Source organism: Talpa occidentalis, unplaced genomic scaffold (genome assembly GCF_014898055.3).
Source record: "Talpa occidentalis isolate TD23 unplaced genomic scaffold, MPIMG_talOcc4v2.1 talOcc4.11, whole genome shotgun sequence".
Taxonomy (NCBI): Eukaryota; Metazoa; Chordata; class Mammalia; order Eulipotyphla; family Talpidae; genus Talpa; species Talpa occidentalis.
In genome coordinates, this window is record NW_023601104.1 from 29,468,829 (window position 1) to 29,483,995 (window position 15,167).

Below are 15,167 nucleotides of genomic sequence, written 5' to 3' on the forward strand. Positions count from 1 at the left end.
TAAGTGTTTGCCTGTTTACTTATACCCGCATGGTGTAGGTAAAAAGGTTCTTTAAATTCTACCTCCTGTATCACTTGCTCTGTGACCTTGGACAAATCACCTCCCGTCTTTGGACCTCACTTTCCTCATCTATAGAATAGAGACTGGTACTAAATTTTTGTTGCCATCTAGTTCAACTATAACATTTTATGTTAATCTAATAATCCAAGTACAGAAAAGAAGAAACCACTGATCATGCTGCTAACATTAAATGACCTGGATCCTGGGCATGCAGTCTCTGGGCTATCCATCAGGGCTCTTCCCCTGGGGAAGGAACATCACACCTTCCCAAATGCTCAGCCTCCTCACTCTGACCCTACCTTCAAGGTCAAAAAGAAAAGACCACCACACCATCTATTCTCCCTCAAGCCCAGAAGCATTTTTTTTAAGATTTTTATTTATTTATTTATTTATTTATGCATACAAGAACTGGGGTGTAGGCCAGGGGTGAGGGGAGTAAGAGGATTCACCAGAGACAGAGTGGGGAGCAGATCTACTGAAATATACTGCTAAGGGGAGCAGCAGGGGAGATAGGAGAGGTCTGCTGCGCCACATGGGTCAGGTCCCTGGCCGGGGATCAAACTCAAGCTACGGTGGCTGCTGACAGCTTGATAGCACTGTGTCTTTACTCCTGCGCCACCACGGAGGCCCTCCAGAAGCATTTAAATGAAATGAAAAAATTATTTTGTGTCTTATGGCTCTTCATGGTATAGTGGCCAAAGCCCTAGAGTAGGAGTCAGATCCCCAGTCCCACCTTGGTCTATTACTGGTTCACTGTGTGACCTGGAACAAGACACTTCTGGTTTTAGCATTATCTAAAAAACAAGGGTTTAAATGGGTTTCTCTTTATGAGCCTTGCTCCTACTTTCCCCTGCTCTGCCCTATGCTGGCTACCAAGGCTGTGAGAGGTGAGAATCTGCAGGCTAGCATTCCACCTAATGTTCCCAGCAACAGCATGCAGCTGCAGGCACCCCCCAGCAGGCTGGTGCCAAAATTCAAGCACAGCCAAGTGTCCACTCCCAGAATTCGAGCTCAGCACTGGGAGCCAGAATGAGGAAAGATGTACAGGGTCAGGAAGAGACCCAGTAAGTGTGGGACTCTCCAGCCAGGACATGCTACCCAGATCCAAAGCTGGATTCTGCAACTTTTCTCACAGATGTTCTTTTACTTGTAGGATAATGACAGACAAGGCCTCCAAAGAAATCAGAACCACATTCTTCAGGAACCACATTGGGGCAGGGAGTGGAGTTCAAGGTCACTGCTTGTTAATACACACAGTTTCAGTTCAGGTATAACATATAGGAAAATGTACACATACCTATACCACTTGATATATTTTCATGAAATTAACACATCCATGATATAAGCACCCAGGTTAAGAAATAAAACAATACCTACCACCACCCCAAAACTGCCTTCATACCCCCTACCAGTCACTACTCCCCCAAGAATAACCATTATTCTGAATTCTAGCACAACTGATTCATTTTGCCCTTTTTTTGGAATTATACAGTACTCTTTAGCGTCTGGCTTCCTTTATTGAACATTGTTTGTGAGCTTCATCCATCATTACAGTTAAAGTAAAAAATTATTGTCATTCATTTTCATTTTTGTGTGCTAAGGACTTAATAAGGAGCTAAAACCAGTGAGGCAGCTCTAAGTTTAGGTTCAGATACTCAACTGATGGCAGGGTTTACAAACAGCTCTTCCAAAATAAGAATAATCCCTCTTACTGTTCTTCCATGCAGTCCCACACCTTCCTCCTAGGGGACTGCAGAGGTGGGAGTCTGGGCCCCAAATTTATTTCAAAGGCCAAAAACTCTTGTCTTTGAGACCTGCCCTGTGCCTGGCTCTGTGAGGGACACCTGAGACTCAGCATCTAATTTAGTCCCCACAACTGTGAGGATTGTGCTGCTATTAATCCTTACTAAGAAACTAAGGCCCAGAGAGATTGAGTCATTTGTCCTAAAAGTTATACAGCTAGGAAGAGGACCCAAACCCCAAGCTGTGTGAGCTCTAAGGAAAGCCGAACCTCCCAACCACCCTATGTTAGCAGGGAGCTCACCAGCTAAATCCAGCCCCCACCTATGTTCCCAACTTCAACTAGCACCACGGACCCCCGGCTCACATTCCAAGGTCACACTGGCCTCCTGGGGCTCTTCCTCACCTCAGGGCCTGTGTCCAGGCAGTTGTTTTAGCCTGTGTGTCTACTCTTCAGCTACTCCTCAGGGCAGCCCTCCCCATCTAAACGAAGCACCCTATTTTCTCTCAGAGCACCTAGTTCTCTTCCATAGCCTAGTTCACTTCAATAGCAAGTGTTCACTTGCTTTGTTTAGTTTAATTTCTCCACCAATGGATCATAAGCTACAAGAGGACAGGATCATGTCTGTTTACCATTTTATGGCACAAGAATATGTTAAGTGAAGAAAAGGAGGGGAGGAGAGAGGGGACTTCAGAAGTCAAGTGCCCCAGGCAGATCCTGTCCCTCTCAGAGGCTTAGTTTCCTCAATTATCAAATGAAGGGCCTGGAAAAAAGGCCTTCTAAAGGTCTTCCACTTTATCTGATCTCTAGACCACAAATCCTAGGATATAAAGTCATCCCAAAGGCCTCAGGCCTCTACTGCTTCTTATCTACCCTATATCCAGGATGTGTTTAGGGGGGACTCACCCAAAGCTCACCAGGCTATGAGGTATATGGGGTCTTCCCATTCTGTTGCATGTAGAGGATCAGAAAACATAAGGTCTCTTCCACTTCTAAAAGCTCTCAAGCACAGAGTAGGGGAGAGACAAGACTAAGAAGAAATAACGGATGAATTCCCTAGGAAACAGCATCTACTTCCTTCTTAGAGACCCACACCCCTACTTCTCAGTTTTGAGCCCATCCAATACTAGTCCTATCCAGCCCCACCCTTGTTATGTGTGGGGCTGCACCCACTGCCAGGCTGAGCTCCAGGAGAGCAGAGACTATCCGTATCTTGCTCATCTTTGTACCAACAGCACTTAGCACAGACCCTATGCATGAGATGGGGCCAAGGTGAGGCACCAAATCACATGTCATTGGTAGGGCCTGCTGCTGAGGGTGCCACTTTCTCCCTGCTATCACTGAGCACAGAAGAAGCACCTGGGGCTAAAAGAACCTGGTTTTCCATTCATACACCAACTGACCCCCCAACCCCAGTCTCTTTGCTAGACCCCACATAGCCAGTGGCAGCTGTCTCAGATAGAAGGCTAAGGAATCATGTCCCTATAGGGTCTTTGCAGTTACTTGCTCCTCTACCCAGCCAGCCAGGTAAAGCATTCCCTGAAACTAAAGCAACTCTGCCTCCCATTTTTCTCAAACTAAGATTCCTCTGACTTTGAATTCTCTCTGTTTTGTCTAGGGAAGAAAAAGAAAGAGACGGCAGGAGAGTGGAGGGAAGAGGTCATAAGCAGAGCTCTACAAAGATCTCTCTTTGGAGAGAGCTCTACAAAGGAGTTAAGGCTTCCTGTTTGTGTCTTGGAAACAGTGAAGGTCCAAAACGCCCAGGTTTTTACTCTGTGGGGTGTGTGAAGAGATGAATTGGGTGTACAGGTGTATATATGTGAGTGTGCAAATGTTGTATCACAGGAGAGCACATAATAGTCATGCAGACACCAAACACAGAGGTCAGATCTTGATCTTGTCACTTCCTATCTGAGCAACTTGGGGCAACTTGATTAAACTCTATGGACCACAGTTTCCTCATCTAAAAAACTAGGATAAAAATAAATCCTATTTCATGCACTGTTGTGAGAAGCAAACATCAGGAATGGTATTCTATAATCATTAAAACATCATCTAAATATTAGCAACTGTTAGAAATGGTAGGCAAGGAGAACTTCAGAAAATTTTCATTTCTCTCCAACTGGTAACTACTTTCAGATCTCAGAGTTTATCCCTGGCTATGTTCTGGGCTTAGCCAACCTGACAAGGTACCCAGACGCTCAGAGCCCAGGAACCTTCACAACTAGGCTCATATGGCTTGTTACTCAATGCAAATCCACTTTCAGGAAGATTACTTCACCTCCCATTCAGGCTCTGAGCTTAGGAAACAAAATCCTGGGAACCACGGAGAATACTAAGTGGGACTCAGAAGAAAACCAACAGGTCAGGTCTCTGTCCAGAGTGTGGCGAGGGCTTTGTGTGAAAAGTACCAGAAAAAATAAGTATCATTTAGATTCTGTAGATTATACTAAAAACACAGCATCAACAATTCTAGCACCGTCTGCTGAGCAAGTCTTTATTTTCAGACAGATGACTCTTTGCAGAGCTGCCCATGGAATTGAATAAACCTCAGGGTTGTATTTACAGCTTCCCATGAGTCCTGTAATAAGCCCAGGCTCCCCAACACCAAACTGAAGTGCACCAAGAGAAGTGAATCTGGGTTCTGTCTTACACCCCCTCCACCTCTCACAGCCTCTTACCTTCCCAGCTCCTCGCCAATGTCGTAGAAATCCTCCACCTTCTGCTGCTTGAACGTCTCCATGTTTGGGCTCCTCATTGAGGCCTAGACATCCAAACCTGAAACAGTAACAAAACTGAGGTTAGGATGGCCATGGAAACAGGCACAAGCCTAAGAGTCTGGGCCTCAGAGTAATCACCTACAGGTTCCTGTAGGAACAAATCACCTGGTTCCTCAAGAACTGCCCCCTTAAGCCTTGTCTCGCATGTAGCTGATGATGCATGGTACCTATCTGACTGATATTAATTCAGCTGTGTTAAAGAAACAGAAAAAGAGTCCTCCCCACTTCTTCAGAACTACTCTGAACAAGTTCAGAGACAGACTCATGACTAGCTTTGGCAATTTGCTCTCATGAAATTCAGAACTACTGAGAAAAGACAAAGCTGTGATGCAGTGAAAAGAACACTAGCTTTTCCAGGTTCCAGTCCCAATTTTGCTCGGTAAGTTATTTAAACTGCCAGAGACTAAACTTCCCCATTTGTAAAAGGGGTTACTACTATTAAAAAAAAAAACAAAACACTGCAAATCACGAAATTATTTTGTAAACTATCCAATGCAATAGAAAGGTAAGGGATTATCATGACCTCAGCTCCCTCAGGGGCTGTGACACACAATTGCAAGTCTGAACTGATTTGTAAACTCTCACTCATCACCCCAAGGGAAAGAAGGGCGGGAGGGGTGTGACAAATTACAACAGGCACCAGGAGTCAGGAGCCTGAGGTCTAGTTCTAGCTTTGCCTGCAACAAGTTCTGTGACCTCATCTCTTGTCAGAGGAGCCTCAGTTTCTTCACCTATACGATAGAGTTAACTCTGCCTTGCCCAGGAACCAAAGGACAGCTCTGAGTCATGGGGGAATGCTTACCAACCAGTCCACCAGAAGAGGCTTTTTGCATCCTACTGTGGGGTCCCTGTTCCCCCAAGGAGCTCACCCATCCTTGGGACAGCCACCTGCCACCCTGGACAACACCCCAAGGACAGGACTCATTAACAGTCTTCAAATCACAAAGATAAAACCAGCTACCTGTGGATGGATCTTTCAGGAGTTATAAGCAAATGACCTCTCAGAGATCATTTTGGCTAGCTTTGGCAGCTTTTCTTCTGCCTGCCAATCAGATACCAACCACGCCTGGGCCACATGAGCTCCAAAAGACTGTTTTCACCAGACTGGGTGGAGGCACCATTACATAAGAGCTCATCTCGGCTCATCGATGTGATGTGGCTGAAGCTATTCTAACTCCTAGGACATGTATCATCTCCCCTCTGTCCTCCACCCTTGCCCTCCTGCAAAACCCCCCTGCCTCTCTCCCTCCCACATACATTCCTGAAGACCTCCAGGCATTGCTGACCAAGCTCTCAGGCCTTAATCTGCCAGTCTTCTTCCTGTCAGTGCCCAAAGTCCATCACACATCCTCCTCCATGCTTGGTCTCTGCTCTGTGCCCATTCAGGGCCCAGCAAGCCTAGAATATAGAAAAGAACAGCTCCAGGAGTCCTATTCTAGACTGATCTGGTGTAGATAAGCTATGTATGGGATGACTCATCCCAGGGCACTGTTTGTGTTGTGGCCTCACACAATCCTTGTGACAACCAATTCAGGTCGTTTCTGAGGAAAAAGTTTTGGGGTCTCCTGGCAAGCTTGGCTTGGGCAGAATCAGAAGGTTGATCCACCCTCACCACCACCCTCACCCAGAGGGAGGCAGGGCTCTTATCTGCCATCTTCTTTTTGCTGGGGAAAAATTATCTCCACATAAACCATTTGGATAAGGTCAGGGGAGTGGAGTTACTAATTCCACACAGCCAGACAGAAGCAGGAAACTCCAAACAAGTCTATTGTCACATAACCTGAGAGTGGTCCCAGGAACAGCTAAGACTCTCCACTGGCAAAAGGCCAGTTCCATTTGCTCTGTCAGGAGCTGGGCTGGATTCGAAGCAGCCTCAGCTCCCCAGCAATACCAGAGCCCCTGCTTTGGACTCCACATCTGGATGACCAGAAGTGGGGGGTAGGAAAGCTCCCTACAGACAAACTAAATCCACCAGTCTGACCCCACCTCACCTTTCCAGGTTAGCTCCCCCCTTTCCTCACATAGCCTATATTACAGCCAGATAAACCTTTCCCATTTCTCCAAAACTCACCCCACCATGCCTCACTCAAGCTGAGTCCTTTCCTTTAGGGCCCCCTCTGGAAAGCCCTTCTACCCATTTCCTGCAAGGCCCTATGCAAATGCTACCATCTTTGTGAGGTTCCATGACCCTTTTCCACAGCAGAACAGGTTAAAATTCCCTTCTCTTTAAAAGCCCAGAGAGGGCTCGTCATACATTTTTGGGAGTTAGAACTTATTATATTCTGGTCCATCATAATCTTTGTCCATGTCTAATCCAGGGGGAGAGAGCACAGATTTCACAGTCACAGGGCCTGGGTTCGAATCCCACCTCTGCCACATACTAACACACTCAGAACACAGAAGTTTTCTAAATTTCAAATTATTTACATGGAAAATGAGTCCAGAAAAAAACTAGTGTTGTTAAAAAGTGGAGTGACTAGAACTCTCACACAGTACTAGAGGAGTATATACTGGCACAGCCACTCTAGAAAATTATTGGGCAGTTATTATGGACATACCTAGAGAAATGTGTGCTAATGATCTCCAAAGCAGTCCACGTTAGAATGGCCATGGTAGCACTACTAGTAATAAGTTAAGCATTAAAAACTAGATGGCCATCAATAGAAGAATGGACACATAAACTGAGGTATATCCTCAATGGAATACGAGAATAAACAAACTCCTACTACCTGCAACAAAACTCACTACCTCAAACATGACTTGAATGAAGGGAACCAGACACAAAGGACTATTTACTGTGTTGATTCCATATTCTGTAAAACAAACCTATGATACTAGAAGTCAGAATAGTGGTGACATGTGTGTGGTAGGGGTGGGGGTTATCCTGGAACAAAACAATAGGGAATTTCTGGGTGTTGGTAATGCTGTTTCTTGCTCTGGGTGGTAGTTATGTGGATATATAGGATGCACACTTTTATATGCAATCAAAATCTTACATAACGAAACAATAAGTCTAATATCTTCTTTGTGGGAAAAACAAGAAAACAAATGTAAGGTGTTTTAAATAGCGCCTGGACAGACCCAACAAATGTGAGTTTCCTCCCTCCCACCTTTTGTCTTGGAGCCTGTGAGGAAGGGGTTGTGACAATCTCACCTCCGTCCCCTTGCCTTTTTTTTTTTTTTTAAGATTTATTTATTTATACAAAAACCAGGGTACAGGCTAGATGTGCGGGAGGGTGAGAGGATTCACCAAAGACAGAGCAGGGAACAGAACAGACAGACCGACAGAGTACACTGCTGAGCGTGAGCAGCGGGCGAGACTGGAGAGGTCTGCTGTGCCATGTGGGATTCTCGCCGGCCGGCTGGGATCAAACCCACACTGCAGAGGCTGCAGACAGCTTCACAGTGAGGCCCTCAACCACCTGCACCACCAGGGAGGCCCCTCTGTCCCCTTGCAATTTCCAGCACTGTATAGATGTTGGTTGATTTCAATTTAATGTCCCAGCCTCTCTTCTCAAGGCTGTTGCTCAGTTTCCTCATCAGTTCAAAACAGCTGCTAATGGTAATAAGAGGAAAACATATAGCAATAGAGGCTCACATCAAGAAACAAGGAAGAACTCAAAGAAACAACCTAATCTCGAATAGAAGAAAAGAAATAATAAAAACCAAAGCAGAAATAAATGAAATTGAAACTAAAAAAACAATCCAAAAGATCAACGAAACCAAGAGCTGGTTCTTTGAAAAAATAAATAAAGTAGACAAACCCCTAGCCAGGCTCACAAAGGAAAAAAAGGAGAAAGCACAAATAAACAGGATCATAAATGAAAAGGAGAAATCACAACGGACAGAGCAGAAATCAAAAGAATAATCAGTAACTACTATGAACAGTTATATGGAAACAAGTTCAACAATCTAGAGGAGATGGACAAATTCCTACAACTCTACAATCACCCAAAGCTAGATAAAGAAGAAATAGAACACCTAAACAGACCAATTACAAGCAGCGAAATTGAAATGGTAATCAAAAACCTCCCCAAAAACAAAAGCCCAGGACCTGATGGATTTACAAATGAATTCTACCAAACATTCAGAACGAATTAGTGCCTATCCTTCACAAACTCTTCCAAAAAATTTAGAAGGAAGGGATAATACCAAACATGTTCTATGAAGCCAACATTACACTAATACCAAAACCTAACGAGGACAACACAAAAAAGGAAAACTACAGGCCAATCTCCCTAATGAACACTGATGCAAAAATCCTCAATAAAATTTTTACTATCAGAATCCAACAATGTATCCATAAGATAATTCACCACGACCAAGTAAGATTCATTCCAGGAACACAAGGATGGTTCAACATCCGAAAATCAATCAACGTTATCCAACACATCAACAAAAAGAAATATAAAAACCATATGATAATATCAATAGATGCCGAGAAAGCTTTTGACAAAGTGCAACACCCATTCATGATAAAAGCCCTTGAAATTCTTGGGATACAAGGAACATACCTCAACATCATAAAGGCCATATATGACAAGCCAACAGCCAGTATCATTCTCAATGGCGAAAAGCTGAAAGCAATTCCATTAAGATCTGGGACAAGACAAGGATGTCCTCTCTCACCACTGCTTTTCAATATAATACTGGAAGTCCTAGCCAGAGCAATAAGACAAGAGAAAGACATACAAGGAATCCAAATAGGAAAAGAAGAAGTCAAACTATCACTATTTGCAGATGATATGATAATATACATAAAGAACCCCAAAAACTCCACAGAAAAACTAATTCAACTCATCAATCAGTTCAGTAAAGTGGCAGGATACAAAATCAACACGCAAAAATCAGTAGTCTTTCTATACACAAACAATAAATCTGAAGAAGAAGAAATCAAAAAAGCATCCCTTTTACTATTGAAACAAAAAAAAATCAAATACTTGGGAATAAATCTAACAAAAGAGGTAAAGGACCTATACAAAGAAAACTATAACACACTGTTAAAAGAAATAGAAGACACAAAGAAATGGAAAGACATCCCCTGCTCATGGATTGGAAGCATAAACATTATTAAAATGGCCATCCTACCAAAAGCAATATACAGATTCAATGCTATTCCAATCAAAATTTCAATGTCATTCTTCAAAGAAATAGAACAATTATTGATGAAATTCATATGGAATCACAAAAAACCCCGAAATGCCAAAGCTCTCCTGAAAAAGAAAGAAGGGAATGGAGGCATCACACTCCCAGACTTCAAACTGTACTACAAAGCCATAATCATCAAAACTGCATGGTATTGGAACAAGAACAGACACACAGACCAATAGAATCGAATAGAAAATCCAGAAATAAACCCACAGATTTATGGTCAACTAATCTTTGACAAAGGAGCAAAGAATATGCATTGAGCAAAGAAAGTTTGTTCAATAAATGGTGCTAGGAAAACTGGGTCGCTACATGCAAAAGAATGAAGCTTGACTACGACCTAACACCATGCACAAAAACCAACTCAAAATGGATGAAAGAACTAGACATAAGACCTGAAACCATAAAATACATAGAAGGAAATATAGGCGAAACACTACATGATATGCACATCAAAGACATCTTTACAGACACATCACCCAAAGCAGTGATAGTGAAGGCAAAGATCTACAGCTGGGACTACATCAAATTGAAGAGCTTCTTTACAGCAAAAGAGACAATAACAAAAACAAAGAGAAACCCCACCGACTGGAAGAACATTTTTGCACACATCACTAATGATAAAGGACTGATCACAAAAATCTACAAAGAGCTGATGAGACTCAACAACAACAAAGAAAATAATCCAGTCAAAAAATGGGCAGAAGAGCTGAAAAGAAATTTCTCTGAAGAGGAAATGCAAATGGCCAACAGGCATATGAAAAAATGTTCAACATCACTTGTAATCAGGGACATGCAAATCAAAACTACCATGAGATACCATCTTACACCAGTGAGAATGGCACATATTAAAAAAACTAGCAACAACAAATGTTGGCGAGGGTGTGGAGAAAAAGGAACTCTCCTGTACTGTTGGTGGGAGTGCAAACTGGTCCAACCACTATGGAGAGCTGTGTGGAGATTTCTGGACCTACTAAACATAGAGCTTCCATATGATCCAGCAATTCCACTCCTAGGTATTTACCCAAAGGACACAGAAACATCAATTCCAAAGAGCACCTGCACCCCTATGTTTATAGCAGCACTGTTTACAATTGCTAAGCTTTGGAAACAACCCAAATGCCCAAAAATAGATGACTGGATCAAGAAGATGTGGTACATATCCACCATGGAATATTACTCAGCATTCAAAAAAGATAAACACATGCAATTTGCAGCAACATGGATGGTGTTGGAAGGGATCATGCTCAGCGAAATAAGCCAAAAAGAGAAAGAAAAATACCGGATGGTCTCACTCATAGCAGGAATCCAGAAAACTTAAATAAGGGACCAGGAAAAAGAATAACTATAAGAAAGAAAATATCAAAATCAACAAACAACTAAGGGCCTCCCCGGTGGCGCAGTGGTTGAGCGCTGGGTTGCGAAGCTGCCCGCAGCCTCTGCAGCGCCGGTTCGATCCCCGGCTGCTCCCCGGCCACCGGCGGAGGATCCCACATGGCGTGCAGACCTCTCCTGCCGCCCGCTGCTCCCCTCAGCAGTGTCCTTCGGTCCTTCTGCCTGCTCTGCTCCCCGCTCTGGCTCTGGTGAATTCTCTCACCCTCCCGCGCTTCTGACTGTACCAGTGCTTGTATAAATAAATAAATAAATCTTAAAAAAAAAAAAAAAAAAAAAAAAAAAAAAAAATCAACAAACAACTATGAACAAGAGACACTCTATGGGGGGGTGGGGGCGGGGAAAGGCGGGATTGGGGTAAAAATAAGGGGGTTGTAATTGTATGGGGAATATAAAAATAAAATTAAATTAAAAAAAAAAAAACAGCTGCTAATGACTTAAAGTTCTCTCCTAACACTTCTCCCCAAGATGAGTTTGCACTTTGCCAGTTTAGAAACATGAAATCAAAGGGGAGAAAATGAGATAAAAGTGTAGTGATCAATTAGAACCTTCTTGGCCCTGAAAAGACAAAACACAGCAGAGGGGAGGGACACAGCTACAATTTCTGGCTAAAGGCAAAGACCATCAGCTCCAAGTTTCTAAGGATAAGCCCCTCTTAATACCTACAATTCTTTTTTTTTTTTTTAAGATTTATTTATACAAGCACTGGGTACAGTCAGAAGCATGGGAGGGTGAGAGAATTCACCAGAGCCAGAGCGGGGAGCAGAACAGGCAGACAGATGGAGGACACTGCTGAGGGGAGCAGCAGGCAGCAGTAGAGGTCTGGACCTCTACTGTGGGACCCTGGCTAGTGGTCGGGGATCGAACTGGCGCTGCAGAGGCTGTGGGCAGCTTCACAGCCCAGCGCTCAACTGCTGTGCCACCAGGGGAGGCCCAATGCCTACAATTCTCTTAATGGACTCTCTGAATCCTCTTTCCTTTCCCCAGCCTTAATAATAGGTAACATTTCTGGGGGCTCAGCATTTTCTTAGAACCACACAGAAAGGGGACCCCGATGGTAATCCAGGGGATTTTCAGTCTGCTTCAGGGCCACCGCCATAAAGAAAGGGAACAGGAGCAGTTCTACTTTTCATACTTTACATTGGGGTTCAATGTAAGGATTACTTTGAGAGAAAATATCTGAAAGCCACTGCCATTTCGTTTAACCCACTTGATTGACAAAAGGAGGAAATTGAGGTCCAGACAGCGGAAAGGGCTTAGGAAAGTCACACAGCTAGCCACTCCATCTGCTGCTCCCAGGCTTCTATTGACAGGTCCCCAAGCCCTCCAAAGTTGGCACCAGAGTTGGGGAGGTCTATGGTCTCCTGAGGGACAACCTACAAGGCCTCCAGGGCTAGGATCACCCCAGAGGAAATCCTCAGCCTCCACTAAGTCCTCTCCTCCTCTGGTCCCAGCTCAGGCTCTTGAACTCTTTGGGAACATCACCCCACCTCACCCAGTGCAAGTCGGGAAAACAGCGTATGGCAAGGGCGCGGGGACAATTGTCTCCTTACCCCTCCCCTATTGGGAATCATCACCCTCGGGCTCAGAGGGGGCTGTCAACAGAAGAGAGGGGACTCCAGCGTTATAGAACTCCTCAGTGCATTGGAGGCGCTCTCTCTCTCCCTCTCTCCCTCTCTCTCTCTCTCTCTCTCTCTCTCTCTCTCTCTCTCTCTCTCTCTCTCTCTCTCTCTCTCTCTCCCTTTTACTCTCTCTTCCTCTCTGTCTCTCTCTCCTCTCGGGGTGCCGAGCCTGGGACCGCTGCCCCCACAACCCCCTTCAGGTCCAAGTGCCAGGTTGCCGAGCGCGCCCTGAGGCGCCCCGGGCCACGACCCGATACACCGTGAGGTGGCGTCTGGGATCGTGGCGGCTGGCCCCCGGGTACATAAAAAAGCGCCCCGAAGCTCTTGGCCCCAGCCAACCCAACTCCGGGACGCCGCGGCAGTCGGGCAGCGCGCCCCGTCCAGCTGTCGAGGGGGCGCTACTCACGGCGGGAGGCGGCGCTGCGGCGGGCGCGGCGGGCACGAGGCGCGCGGGGGTCGCGGCGGGCACGAGGGGCGCGGCGGTGTGCGCGGCGCGGGGCTCTCCTCCGGCGCCCGGGGCCCGCCGGCCAGCTCCACCGGGAAACAGCCGAGGGGGCGGAGCGGCCCGTCCAGTCCCAGGCGCCGGCTGGAGGCGAGCCCCGGCCGGACCTCGGCGCCCCCTGCTGGGATCCCCCTGGGACGGCCCCCGGGGCGGGCCCCGCTGCCTGCCCCGCAGACACCTTCGGGATTCCCCCGAGGGGAGCAGTGCCGAGACCCTCGGGACTTCCTCACCCGCTCTGCCGCTCCCCTGCGTGGCCGTGGGCGGGTCAGCTCCCTTCGCCGAGCCTCACCTGGGAACTGGCTTAAATGGGCGATGTCGCCGGGCACCACCGCTCAGGAAGTGGTCTATCCTTGGTGCTGCTCCTTCCTAATAAGACTTGGGAGTGAATTTTTCCTCTCTTGCTTCTGTCAACCCTCTCTAGAGGGAAAAAGTAATGGGAGTGGAGGGGATGGTGGGAAGCAGAAGCAGGACTTAAGCCAAGTTCAGTAGTTTTACTTGAGACAAGAGGCAGCTTAGGTAAAGGAAATGAAAATGTTTTTCCAGAGCTCCCATCCCTAATTCACACACAGGGCTCCTCTAAACAGTCGTAGAAGAAAGAGTGGTAGATTCAGTCATATTTTTGGTTCAAAGTCCTGCGCTGCCATGCCATGTGTGTGATCTTGGGCATGGCACCTGAGCTTTTTCTTCATCTTGGAGTGGGGAAAACAGCCCTTTTTATAGTGTCTAATGGAGCTATTGTGGAGCTGAAGTGAGTGTAAAATGTGCCCAGAAGACCTCGACAGTGTAAATGACCCTGTTCCATAGCCACCCCCCCACACCCCTTTAGCCTTTCCTATGCTAGGATATTGACCAGTACAAATGAACCCTAACCCCTCCCCTACCCCATCCCTACCCCAGCCCAGCTGACCAATACTCCAGCTTCTGGGACAGCCTGCAGGAAGATCCCAGAGTTTCCAGTTTTAAAGTTTACAACTACTAGGACACTTAAGGTTCTGAGTTTCCTCTCTCAAGATCATCATGCTACCTAGAGTAATTCCAAGACTAAAGGTGGCTCTCAAAGTCAGTGGGCGGAGGAGGACAGCCCATGGTAAGGTTTCACCAGCATAAAGAAGACCTTCATCCTCAGATGAAGCATCTACTCCCCCATTTCCAGTTGTCTATTGTTATGTAACAAACCACCCCAGCCTTGCTGGCAGGAAATAACAATTTTGTTAGATTCACGCATTTTGAGGGTCAGGAATTCTGAGGGTCAGTCATACAGACACAGCCTGTATGACTTATCCCTGTTTCACAATGCCTGGAGCTGCAACTAGGAGTGACGTGAATGGCAAGGGTCTGGAATATTTTGGAGTTTTCTTCATTCACCTGGACTGTGACTGGGCTATGAATTCAAGACTGGGCTCAGTTGACATTGTCCAAGTATATACAGCCCCTCCATCTCTTCTCCTCTGAACTTCATGCTTAATACATGTTTTTCAGCAGCAGGAGCCCTTTGCATGACGCAAGGGGCTTGGATTTGACACTTGGAATATTAGTCTGAGAACTTGCAGCTGGATGGGTCATTGAGTCTGTCTGTAGCCTCTGCAGCATCAGTTTGATTCCCGGCCTGCCAGGGAGATTCCCACATGGCGTGGCAGACCTCTCATGTCTAGCTCACGGCTCCCCTCAGCAGTGTGTTTCGGTCTGTCTGCCTGTTCTGCATCCTACTCTGTCTCTGGTGAATTCTCTCACCAGAGAGAAATAAATAAATAAATAAATAAATAAATAAATAAATAAATAAAAAAACTATATACCCTCAGATGATAGGTTCCACTATTCTATGGTTGGGTCTCTATGGGCACATAATTCAAGTCTTTCTTTCTTTCTTTCTTTTCATCTTTCTTTCTTTCTTTCTTTCTTTCTTTCTTTCTTTCTTTCTTTCT

At 45.6% G+C, this 15,167-nt stretch overlaps 1 protein-coding gene across 3 annotated transcripts in view; it reads right to left on the bottom strand.

The window, feature by feature from the left end:
• Window positions 1-13,506, bottom strand: part of DAPK2 (death associated protein kinase 2) — a 106,691-nt gene extending 93,185 nt beyond the window's left edge. For 2 of the 3 annotated variants that reach the window (XM_037502671.2, XM_037502669.2), the window contains exons 1-2: window positions 13,150-13,185; window positions 4,483-4,579 (exon numbers count right to left, since the gene is read on the bottom strand). In XM_037502671.2, the coding sequence (XP_037358568.1) occupies window positions 4,483-4,559 (77 nt within the window). In that variant the 5' untranslated portion in view covers window positions 4,560-4,579; window positions 13,150-13,185. Of the gene's footprint in view, window positions 1-4,482; window positions 4,580-13,149; window positions 13,186-13,475 lie in introns of those variants that run through there. The other variant, XM_054688027.1, reaches the window with a different exon arrangement.
• Between the last annotated feature and the right edge of the window lie 1,661 nt (window positions 13,507-15,167).